The sequence below is a fragment of the Dama dama genome, chromosome 30, assembly GCF_033118175.1.
Source record: "Dama dama isolate Ldn47 chromosome 30, ASM3311817v1, whole genome shotgun sequence".
NCBI lineage: Eukaryota > Metazoa > Chordata > Mammalia > Artiodactyla > Cervidae > Dama > Dama dama.
This window is the reverse complement of record NC_083710.1, coordinates 37,174,049-37,186,646: the sequence shown is the minus strand read 5'-3', so window position 1 is coordinate 37,186,646 and position 12,598 is coordinate 37,174,049. Positions and strand designations below refer to the sequence as shown.

The 12,598-nt window shown below is 35.9% G+C and overlaps 1 protein-coding gene across 1 annotated transcript in view; it reads left to right on the top strand.

Moving 5' to 3' along the window:
• Positions 1-12,015, top strand: part of NUP58 (nucleoporin 58) — a 30,917-nt gene extending 18,902 nt beyond the window's left edge. The window contains exons 12-15 of the mRNA XM_061133497.1: positions 1,167-1,368; positions 6,734-6,832; positions 8,403-8,498; positions 9,915-12,015. Of these exons, the coding sequence (XP_060989480.1) occupies positions 1,167-1,368; positions 6,734-6,832; positions 8,403-8,498; positions 9,915-10,084 (567 nt within the window). The 3' untranslated portion in view covers positions 10,085-12,015. The remainder of the gene's footprint in view (positions 1-1,166; positions 1,369-6,733; positions 6,833-8,402; positions 8,499-9,914) is intronic.
• The last annotated feature ends 583 nt before the right edge of the window (positions 12,016-12,598 follow it).

The window sequence follows — 12,598 nt, the reverse complement described above, 5'->3', positions numbered from 1 at the left end:
AATCTTGACTTTTTTTATATTTGGAAACATCAAATAAAAAATGGAAAAAAAAAGTCTATGTTGTGCAGATATTTTTCTTCCTTGTCTTATTATGAAGGTTTTCAAATATGTAAAAAGTAGTATAAAGTTGATTTATTTAAGCAAAACTCTTAAGGAAAGTATTTAATAATTCCAGGATGAAACAGAATCATTCCTATCCATAGCCTTAATTAAGGAAGATGTTGTGTTGGGTAATCCTACACATCTTATGAACTTGGTAATTTTTTTCTTGGGCTACCCTGATAGCTCAGTTAGTAAAGAATCTGCCTGCAATGAAGGAGACCCCGGTTCCATACATGGGTCAGGAAGATCTGCTGGAGAAGGGATAGGCTTTACCCACTCCAGTATTATTGGGCTTCCCTTGTGGCCCAGCTGATAAAGAATCTGCCTGCAGTGTGTGAGACCTGGGAAGATCCCCTGAAAAAGGGAAAGGCTACCCACTCCAGTACTCTGGCCTGGAGAATTGCATAGACTGTATAGTCCATGGGGTTGGGTAGAGTCAGGCACGACTGAGCAACTTTCACTTTCATCATGTTATTCTCACTGTAAAATAATCAAACAGTATTGATAAAGTATACCCTCCAAGCTCTCTTTGCTTTGGTGACATTTTAATATGTGTCACCTGCACCTTTTAAAAGATATTTAACATATATTTTTTAATATATATATAATAAATATATATGCATATATATGTATTTAGTAGGCTGTTTTTTTTTAAGCTCTTTATATCTGAGTTATCCAAAGGTTGGCTATTAAAGGGGAAATTGTCATGAAAAATTAGAATATTTAAAATGGAATTTTCGATATTACTCTGCTTGTCTGCAAGCTCTCTAACTTATTTTAAAGAGGGCCTCAGGAAGCCAGAATATGCAGGCAGTTGATTGTAAAGACATATGGCTAAAAGCAGGAAGACACTATACAAAGGTGTGGTAGAACTCTCAAATTCACCACTTCCCACACCATGCGTGTGCAGTGCTAGCACTGTGATTGGCAAGTTAGATGAAGTATATGATGCTGGCAGTGTTTTTGATCTGTCTTTGCTAACTTATTGCATGGTTATATTCACCCTCATAGTGTCGAAGTCAACACAAGACGTGATTAACATGTTCTATTTTTCATTCCTGTAGATGCTTAAAGAACAGTACCTTGGCTACAGGAAAATGTTCTTGGGAGATGCTGTGGATGTGTTTGAAGCCAAGCGAGCAGAAGCCAAGAAGTGGCAGAACGCACCCCGAGTCACTACCGGACCCACCCCCTTCAGCAACATGCCAAACGCAGCAGCCGTTGCCATGGCTGCAACTCTTACACAGCAGCAGCAGCCTGCTACAGGTCTGAATGCATTCAAGTTATAGCTTCTTACTGTTAAAGTGCAGAACACTGATGTGCATTTTTATGAGTCTTCCTTTTGTGTTAGCACTGAAGAAATTTCTGAGTAACTGTTCCAGTACAGTCTAAAAATTGTGATGGACACAATTATAAACATATACCTGATAAAAACACAGGGTAGTCTTAGCAATAATTAATTATACATCAATTAGATACTGAATATTGTGAATTTACTTCATGTTATTTGCTGTGTTGCTATAAATGCCCTTTAGAACATGGTGTTTCACTACTGAATTACATTTAAGAACAAATTCTAAGTTTGTGACTGTATTGTATATTGTTTTAAAGTCAGAGGTAAAGTAGCCAGAGGTTGCATTCTTCCCTCTGTGATGCTGACAGGCGGTATGTTCTCGCATGCAGTGGTTACAGAATGCCCACACTCAGGATGAAGTATGTCTTTTTTGACTGAAAGTGTGTTGAGAGCAGTAGGTTCGTATAATGACTGGAAACAGAACAGGCCTTCTTAACCAAATTTAGAAGAAAGTACATGCTGGGATTGTTCATACCTTTCAAATGAACAGAACAGTGGCAAGAGCAGGAAAAAGATGTTTTGAATTGCTCTGGATTGTGCGTGAGGTATGTGCTGGGAGGAGCAGATGAAATAACTGGGGAGCTACTGGAGAGCAGATAATTGTAGTCCTTGGTTTAATTTCACTTCCTATGAGAGAGACATTTCTGTGGTCCAGTTCTGCATGTTTAGTTTGGCCCTGGGTCTTTCAGAGATTATTGTCTTTTTATTTCTGCAGTCCCTGTTTTGTCAGGCTTGAAGTGTGACATAGAGAAATACAGTCTTAATGGATACTGATTTTTTTTTACACATTCATACATTTTTGAATAGTGCTTATGAGTATGTGTCTTTCTGAGAGTTCCATAGAGTCCAGTAGTAGGTTATCGTGTACAAAAGTAAAAAAATGTGCATGTCTAGATTACATTCAGGCTGCCTCTACAGGAGAAGCATTCTCTGGGTTTTACTGTTGGCAATTTAAAAAATTGTTCTTCACACTTGGAGATGACAGAGTTGACTTAACCATCAGTGAATGGCTGATAATGGCTTTATGCCAAGTCCCCCACATTCCATGGCTGGACCCATGTGGACAGTGGCCCACATAGGCACTGTGTAGTAGTTCTCTAGCTGGCTAGGGTGTAGGACTGCATTCTTATATTACAGAGGGAAAAAGTCATTGTGGCATTGGTTCCCAGCAGGTCGTTGTGGGGTGGGTAGAAATCGAATCAGCCCTGCACTGGTGCCTTCAGTTCTGATGATTTATTTAACCAGCTCATCAAACTAACTGTAGTACTAGTTTACTTTTCAGAGCAAATATTAATTCTAAAATAGAATTAGTAAGAAATAGAAAGCAGTACTTGGTTAGGTATTCTTTAAACGTAAGAGATTTCTATTCTAATCAGTAAAACCGAAGAAAAGTCAGTTATCTAAGCTGTTATGCTATAAGGGTATTATGTTCTGTGGTGTATGCTAAAATTGAGGTAAAGTCACTTGTTGGATTTTTGTTTTATACACTTTCTTACGTAGGCAGTCTTGAGAGGTTTGTAGGTTTCCCTGCATACGTTTTGGGCTTAGGAAGATACTTGTTCATTCTTTGAGTGCCTCCTCTGTGTCAGACTCCAGGGATAGCAAGGTAAACAGTAGAGATGTGGTCTGTGCTCTCTGTAGTGGTGGAAAATATTAGCTTAATTTAGAGGAACCATCCTGAAGCACCCTTTGCTCATGTGCTTGGGTTCTTTTAGATCTTTGCCAGGCTTTGGGGACACTGACTGCCTTGTACCTTCCCTGCACTTGTGAGGCCCATCTAGGGCTTTCTGATCAGGTGGCAGGAATTGTAATTTATTAACCTAAACAGTCTTACAGTGTTTTCATTTTGCATTGTATGGATTTTTGAACTGAGAAGCTGAACAATAGTGATGGTTGTGTGCTGTCTTCTTGGTTCCCTTTTGTTTCTCTGAGGGTCTCCATGCTCTGTGGCGCATCCTTTCATGCCTCTCTGGGTCAGTCAGGGTCCGCCGCTTGAGTCATGTCACCCACCACTGGAGTGAGCCTGAGCAGCTGTTAGATGCATGCAGCCCGTTAGAAACGCCCTCTTTATCGCATCGTGCTTTGTACTCATCTCTTGTACCTTATGTCCTGTGACTGGTGACATCTTTAAGTGCCAGTAACAGAATCTAAAGACCATCTAGATGAAGCTGGGTGAGGCTTGTATGCTGTTTTTAATCAACCCTGTTGGTCTGTGCAGGGTTTGAGTTGTCAGGGGGCTTTGCTTCTGTTTGCATATAGGTTCTTGACTTTATTAATGTAAAAAAAGCAGACCGCTTCTTAGGCTGCTACCTTCTGAAGGTGCATTCTGTGTAGTCTTTCTTGGAGGTGGAAGTATGGACGTCAGTGACTTCATGATCCTCCTTCAGTGTCTTTTAATGAAAAAAAAAAAAATAGACCTAAGGCCTGTGTGATTTCTGGTTATTGCTTCTGAAAGCTGAAGAGAATTGATGACAAACTCCGCAGGCTATTTATGTATGAAATTAACTTCGTATGTGGATAGATTACGTGCTGGCATATCTGGAGCACGCTGTCCACCATGCTTCTGAAGCCTCTTAAAAAGCTTAAGACATCGACATTAGGCTTTTCAGTGTAATTTTTACTTAGGATAGATTGTTTTAAGCTAATGAACTGGGATTAAGTTTTGCTGTTGTGTTTTGACGCTTTTAAACGTTCTTGATGTTTACATAAAAAGACTTTTCTCATGTGACTTAACTGCTGTTTTTAAGGAGAGCTGAGACATTTTGTTAGGAATTCCTACTTTCTAGCTTTTAGTGTAGGTTTGGACATTTAAGGTGTATTGCTAAATAAGAAACTTCTTCATTTGAGTTTCTTGTGGTTTTACAATTTTGTTGTATGTAATAACCAAAGGAGCATTCCCCACAAAATCAGTGAGCAAAAATTTTCAAATTGGGGAAAAAGCAGTTTTTGTTTTTTAAGAAAAATTATTACTTTAAAAAATATGATTTAGGAATAACCATCCTAATTAGGTATTTTGAATGATCATTCAAAACTATAAAAGAAAAATTTAGCACTTTAGTCCTTTTCCTGTGAATTCAGTTTTACTTTTAAGAAAGTAGAATTTATTCTGAAAAATATGAATTAAAGTGCTAACTTGATTTTGTTATGTGTGAATATAATATACAGTAACTTTTGTAAAATGTTACTCTACATGAAGGTTTCACTTTGGGCAATCACTGGGATATGTTACTACTAACTGGGTATTATTTATGGAACTAAGAGCCTCTCATTGAATGACTAATGACTATTCAGATTTTGAGACAGATTTCTTGAATTGTTTACGTAATCTTTGCCTGAAGGATGTAGATTCTGCTTTCTAATAGTGAAACTAATTTATATGGTGGCCAGAGTGTAATATATGCTAATACTTTGGCATGGGAGATATTTATCATGAGTTTTTACTATTAAAAAATGTTATACATTTGCCTACTAGTTTTATAAATGATGTTGCCTTCAGAATTTGTGTGAAGGTACAAAACTCAAAATATCATGTACCTGTTGTGCAATGGAAAGTCTTGTCATTCTTAGAGTTCTTGATTACCTATATCCTGAATATTAATGATTAGAGTTGCTCTTAAAAGCAGACCCGCACACAACGAAAAGCATGTTATGTGAGTAACTCTTGGGACTTGTAGGGCTGAGGGCTGTGGTGTACATTATGCTCTAGGGTCTTCCACCAGCAGTGCCTCCTATGAACACGTGACACTTAAGTCTCTCAATGTTAAAGAAACTGGACGTGTGTTTTCTACATAATACTTCTGTTAGAAATAAGAAGGTAATATGCTTAGTTTCTTTTTCATATAGTAACATTTTACAAAAGAGCTGCTAGGCAGGTATTTTATTCTCAAGTTGATCTCAAACTGGATGTAAAAATTTAAATCTTTTCTAATTTATTTTTTAATAGTAGTATAAGAACTCTGGCTACTGTTGGTCTTTATTTTCTGGGTAGAAGCTATTTGGAAAGTCCAGTTTCTGTCCCAGTGTAGCAAAATGTAGTTTCTTAGTTTCTTTTTTTCTTCTTTCTTTAATGTTTTATAATTTTACACTACCTTTTTGAATAAAGAAACCTCATTCTTCACTGAACAACTTGAAGGCTTTGATTTCTTTAAGAAGTCTAAATATCAGTCTGTATGTTACTTTGGCAGTTCCCTCAACTTTGAGATGCACTGATCACTGTGCTTGAAAAAGACAAGACTGAAGATTGTACTATGAAATTTATCAAATAATTTTCATAAATTATCAAATGAGAGATTTTTAGATTTTTGTATTCTGCTTAGTTTTAAAAAAAAAAGTAGTTAAAAAAGAGAGGCTAGTAAGTTTGATGCTATTCTTGCCAAACAAACTCAGCCAAAATCTTTAACAAATGGGAAAAGGATGACTTAATCGTTTTGCATCTGAGTACGTTTTCCAAAATGTTGAGAAGAAACTTCTGAATTGAAATCTTGAATGTATTGAATCTGTCAAGGTACATAGCAGTGCCTTTGTAAATGTTCATTCTCTATCTTATTTAATCAGGTGATAAGTGGTGTGATGTAGCAGAGCCTAACAGTAGAACTCAGTTATCACTTTTTGTGAACAAGTTGGAATTGTCATGTTACTGTGTAATTGATTTGCTTTAAAATGAACAATAAATTTAATAAAATAAAACATTGTCTTGTTTTTTTATCTATTTATTTATATCATTTATATTTTCCGTAAGAAATCATGCCTAGTTTTTGGTACTTACACTTATGAAGTAACATGATGGTTTTGCATGTTAGTGTCAGTCTCCTTTGATCAATTGGGACTTGACTCTAACAGTAAGGAGCTTATTTTAAAAAGAAAAAAGTAAAAACCTTTACTGATTACAGCAACTAATTTTAACAGAAAGCAACTGGGGAGATCTAAAATCATTCTAGAAGTGAAACTAAAAGAACTATAATTTACAATACATTAAAGATTTCAAATTATTTAGTAGGTTAAACTAACACTCTTTTCGTATGGTAAGCCTCTTCTGTCTTAAGTGTGAACAAGTTAATTTTTTTTAAATTTATTTTTGAATAGGTAAATCCGCTGGGACAGATAAATTAGGCTGGGGAGACATCCTGAAAACTAAGTTTTAGCAAATAGAATTTGTTAAAAATAATGACTGTTCATTTTAAAATTAATTTCATAAAGAAACTTTAATCTTGAAAGAGTAAGGCAAATTTGTTTTTTTTCCCCCCCATTTTTTTTTTTTTTTTTTTTTTTTTATACCAGGGCCACAGCCATCTCTGGGAGTTAGTTTTGGAGCGCCATTCGGCTCAGGTATTGGCACTGGCTTGCAGTCAAGTGGCCTAGGTTCTTCAAACCTTGGAGGTACACTTTAACTTTTCTCGTATTGCATTGCACTATGATACATTCGAATTGCTATTAGCCTGTAGAAACCTCTAAGAGGATCTGCTCTTTGGGAAGTTAAGGTTCTTCTATCTGGCCAAAAAAAAAAAAAAAAAAGGATTCTCTAAACATATCAGTGCTTTTAAAAATTATTAGATCTAGAATTTTAAAAATCATTTCCTCTCTGAACAGTAAATATAAAAATGTATTAAAATCAAATGGTAAGGGTGTTCATATTTTCAAAGCAATATGCTAAAATATGAATTTGGAAATTGCTTTTTTTTATTAAATTAACTTTAAAAAGTTAGTTGGAGTTCAGGCTACTTCTGGACAGACATTGTCCTAATCATCTTTCTTTTCTGAAAATGCAGTGCTTTAAATGGGGAAATAATTGTATCATAAATTGAACAGCCCAACTTCTGTCCATTTCTAAGCACTTTTGGCCTATTTGCCTTTATGTATACTTCTATACATAAGCAATTAAGTTGATTTCAATAGTTTTTATAACGTAACTAATTAGCAAGGTAAGCCTTCTGCAAAATATGCTGAAGTACAAATGCATTCCCAATTCTCTGGTGTGGGTATTTGTAGGTTGATTGTATTTTGACAGGTGCATTGTCATGTAATGAGTAAGAGTCCCTTATTGCCATTAGAATATATCATCATAAGAGGTGAAGCTTATTAGCTATATGGTTATGTAATATATTAGACTGTGTTAGGAATTATTAGAATTAATGGCAGACAGCATAATTCCTGTGGTCTATATTCCAGTTTGTCACCATATTTCATAGAGTTATAGGCAATAATACTATCAAACTCAATAATTTAGATAAACTATTGCAAAGTAGGCAAAGATGATTTTGAATTTCATTTTTTGAGCACTTGAAACAAGTCTTCAAGTACTTAGCAGACTGTGCTCTAGAACTCTATGATGAACACATGTTCTTTATTTAAATTTTGACCAGTGTTGTTAAGAGCAAAACCATGCTGCCCCTACTCCCAGTTTCTCAGGGTTGCATTGCTGGTACTGTTGCAAGAGCCTGCTCTTCCTGCGTAGAATTAGTGACTGACTCTCGTGTGGTCATGCACTTTTACAGTGGTAAACTTAAGTGAAAGTGTTTTTGTAAAAAGGAGAGTAGAATTACTATGCGGTACATTGTGTTTAAATTATCGTGCATGTGCTTATTTATGAATTTAGTCTTTTTTCTTTTCAAAATGAGATAACCCCTATAGATATATGTATATGTGTTTGAGGAAAGTCATACTTAAATGGTCACTGAAATTTCTAGTCTGTTTGGGAGAGAAAGTGCTATTCTTATTTTTTTATGGCTTTGTTCTTTAAAAATTACTGAGGGGTTGTAAGCTTAGTCTAAATAGATCTAAATGTTTTATTTGAGAATTGATCTAGTTCTTCCAGAAGTCTTAGACAAAGGGGTAAATAGCAGATCTCATTAGGGCCGTGGTTTTCGACACTGTTTATTATTGGGTGTGGCTTGTCAGTATCCTTTCACCTGTGTTTTACCTCCATGTGTCTCTCTATCACCCCCACTAGGCTTTGGAACTAGCTCTGGTTTTGGATGCAGCACCACAGGGGCCTCCACATTTGGATTTGGAACAACAAATAAACCCTCAGGAAGTCTTAGTGCAGGTTTGTGTGTTTTAGCCTGAATTTCAGGCCATTAGGTGCATTATTTTAAAAGTATAACTGTTGTTACTTCCAATATCAGAAAAAGATCCCTGATTCAGTTTCTACCCCTGGATGAAGCCTACAAGTCTAATATTCATGTAGCTTTCTCTCTCATACGCTGAAGGTCAGCTTAGTAGAACCTTTCTAACAACTTAAGTTTGATATAATAAATAATTACAAATGCTGTTAACTATGTAGAGATTATTGTGAACCCTAAGACTAGTTTTATGCTTGAACAGTTTTTCTTTCATTATTACAAAAATAAACCCATTGTGAGTTTTAACCCAGTTTTTATCATTATTCATTCAGGAGAATAATTTTTCTCCTGAAGAGATACAGTTACATAAGTTATAAATTCTTTAGTTGCAAGTCCCTCTCATTTTAAGAATACCAGTCCTCCAAATGATGATTAATTGGATGCTTTGCTTTTGAAATAGATATAATCTTTTGACACTTCTAGTAGAGAATTCCATCTGCTTGTGCATTTTTTTTCTGTATTTATAAATAGTGACTTGTTATATTTTATTTCTTTTTTTTATTTATTTACTTTTTGTGGTCTCGCAGCACAGCTTGTGGGACCTTAGTTCCCCAACCAGGGCTGAGCCCAGGCTCTTGGTAGCGAAAGTGTGGTAGATTCCCAAGCACTGAACCACCAGGGAATTACCAGTAATGACATATTTTATTGTACAATGCTTAGGGATTAATAGCATGCCTAAAATAACAACAATTTAATGTGGATTAGCTTTTTAATTGAGGAAATTTTAAGGAAATTCCATTTAAGTAGTGTTTAAATTCAGTAGTTCCTAGGAAGTAAGATAATAGAATTCAGTGATATCAGGATTATAATTTAAATATGATATGCTAACATTAATTAGCTAGGCAGTATTTGATCTTAACTATGTGAAGGCTCTTATAAAATAGTAACAATTGGTACTGCTCTCCCATGTATTCTTTGTCCTGAAAGTTGTGGTTTGAGGCTTTCTTAGAGGACTTAGAGTTGCGAGGGTGGGTCCAAAGGCCGGGAAAGTCTCTCCTCTACATTTTGATAAAGTGTATTTGGATGGCTAAGGAGGAAGGCACCTTGGCATATTTAATTAACACAAAAGTGACTGCCAACTTGAAGTTTTCTGTTGATTTCAGTTACTTGTGTAAGGTTTCTCTCTTGGCTTGGATCACTCAACTTGTATCTATAATAGGGCCACTTAGTTGTCAGCTAAATTATTTTTCTGTAAAATTCCATGTTAGAAATGTAGGGCCCTAAGACATTTGCTGTTTTCATAGGCTATATATTCTTTCAGCTAGAGAATTATCCCCATTTTTTACATTTGTTTTTGTGACTTAACTTCTGATATGAATATTTTCTTCCCTAAACATAAGGCTTTGGCAGCTCAAGTACATCTGGGTTTAACTTCAGCAATCCTGGCATCACGGCATCAGCGGGTTTGACATTTGGGGTGTCCAATCCTGCCTCTGCAGGCTTTGGGACAGGAGGACAACTCCTTCAGTTGAAGAAACCTCCAGCTGGAAACAAAAGAGGAAAAAGATAAACCTATGGGATGATGTGCTGAGAGAACCCATAGCAGCATCATTCATTCTCTGAGTCTATTTTTCTAAAGTTGATGCAGTAAATAAATTGCATCCCAGGAGATTTATAAAGTTTTGATATTTTTCCTTACTTCTGGAATTTGAACTCTGTTCTTGTTTGCCATGCTAAACAACTTTTCTCTTGTGAATTTGAAACCTAGTTGTATATCTTTCGTTATTTTGATTCTCAGTGTAAGAAATATTCTTATTACATCGCTGATTGGTAAAACCTACTACTAAACCTAGTGTTTTAGCAATGTTTTTGTTGATAAGGTTTACATTATGTGAATATATGCACATTTGTTTCTTATATGGATGTTATGAACTCTAGGACCTATACTAGAATCTGTGTGTTCCTTGACAAAAGGCCTTTTGAACTACACTGCAGGGCATCTTGTGAATATGTATGTAAAATATATACAGGATAATACACACAACCGTGTGTGCATATAAAATATATATTTACAGACCTACAACTTTTGCCTCAGACTGTTCCCCTTTTCTAAGGGTGTTCCATTTTTCACCTTTTATGCTTCAGATCCTCAGTGCTTGTAGAATGAGGAGCTAAAGGTACCAGGTCATTATAGTTACTTGCTTAAAGACTTAGTGAAATGGTTACTGGTGTAAATATTGGCCAACTCAACAACATTGCCCCCAGTCTTCCCTATTTTCATTTCCACCTTAATCTCAGCAGCTCCTCCTGTCGAAGGCTGCTGTGAGACTGAGCAGACATATCTGTCAACAACTTAACTCCCCTATGTATTCTTATATCCAAGATGAACCTTCAGGAGCACCTTTGAACTCCAGACTGGTGTCTGGGGGCAAAGAGCTTTGGAGCCAAATTGATTCTATGCAGGTGTAGGATGCACTATTGCTTTAGTGGAAACTTCTCTAGCTATTCCAATACAGAGTTCTTTCTCACAGGGCTATTGACACTGACACCAAATGGAGTGGCTTATCAGCCTCTTTTATGTCTTAAGTAAGTGCATAATTTGAAATAGAGAAATGGTATATTTTAAGAAAAAAGTATTCTCTGTAGCAACAGTAAACTATCCCCTGTTTTAACAGTGAACAGAAAGCTCCAGGTAATAACACAGAGACATGTCAGGTTCCATCTGTGTATTATTAGTATTAGTGATAGAGAGTGGGTGAAAAAGAGAGCCCTTGGAAAGAGAACTGCCTTAGCCATGATTTCAGACAGAAACCGTTATGTAGACCTATTTATCTTTCAAGTACAGTTTTCAGGTGAGATGCTGAACATGGAATTTCATTGAAAATAGTTTAATTTTTTATATAGAAGGTTTTGTACATAATGTGCATCAAGTGAATATTTTCAGAATCATTTTCACCAAGGCACCTTTTTTTCTAAAATAGGTATTACATACAATATATATACGTATATATATATTTTAGTATAATGTTAGTTGGGTTTGACAAAAGTGTTGTCAAGTCTGTTTTATTTATCTGCATATATCGATGATTGGCTTTTGGAATTGAAGTTTTTGCACCTTGATGCATTAAAATAAGGAAAATGCTTTGTTTCTGAGCACTGAAGTTGTTTTTATTTTTTGCATACTTCTCTAATACTGCAGTCCCCAGATCCAGCTTTTGGGGAAGGGTAGGAAAACATGTGTTTAATTAAATACACAATTATAGCAAACTTTTTTTAAAAAAAGGACATTGCATTGTGCTGCAAAAAATCTGGATATTTATATTTCTTGGGTTTTTTCTTTGTATTTTACATTTTAATATGTTGACCATTGGGACTTTGTAATGAATCTGTTTGTGACAGGAGTTTAAATGTGTCGTCCCCGTGTTCACTGTGTCCCCACTCTGTCCAGAGCCTGTCATGATGTAAACAATAAAATTTACTGTGTCAGCTGCTTTGAATCTTTATAGGCGTCAGTAGTCGTTCTTAATACATAATTTCCTTATTATTCCTTATTATTTCCTCTTTCATTCTCTGGTTGGTTTTTAGTGTTTTGTTTTCACTAGTTTATACATCTTGCTTTTTTAAAAAAACAAAAACAAAAGGCTGAGCACAAGATAGCAAGTACTTCATCACTCACTTTTGTCTTTGCAAAATTATAAGGACATTTTAAATTATAAACAAAAATACTGAGTGAAAAGTGAAAGTTGCCTTCAACTCCTGGGCCCCAGTCTGACTCTCTTCCACACAGTGTCCAGTCTTCGTAGTTTGGTGTGTATCCTTTCAGACCCTTTAAGAAATGCCTTTCAACTTGTGTACAGATGTTCATTCTTTTTCTCTCATTTTCTCGCATTTTATCCTTTTCCTTTTTTCTAACAAGTGGCTTAAAGGTCTATGTATTCTGTGACTTGCCTGTCTCTCCTTGAGTGGCGAATCAGGGACATCTCTACACGTCAGTCCGTGGAGACTGACTCTTTGCTGACTGACCATGGCATGGACGCCGGGTCATCCGCTCTAGCCGCTCCCTGTTCTTCCCAGTATTTCACTT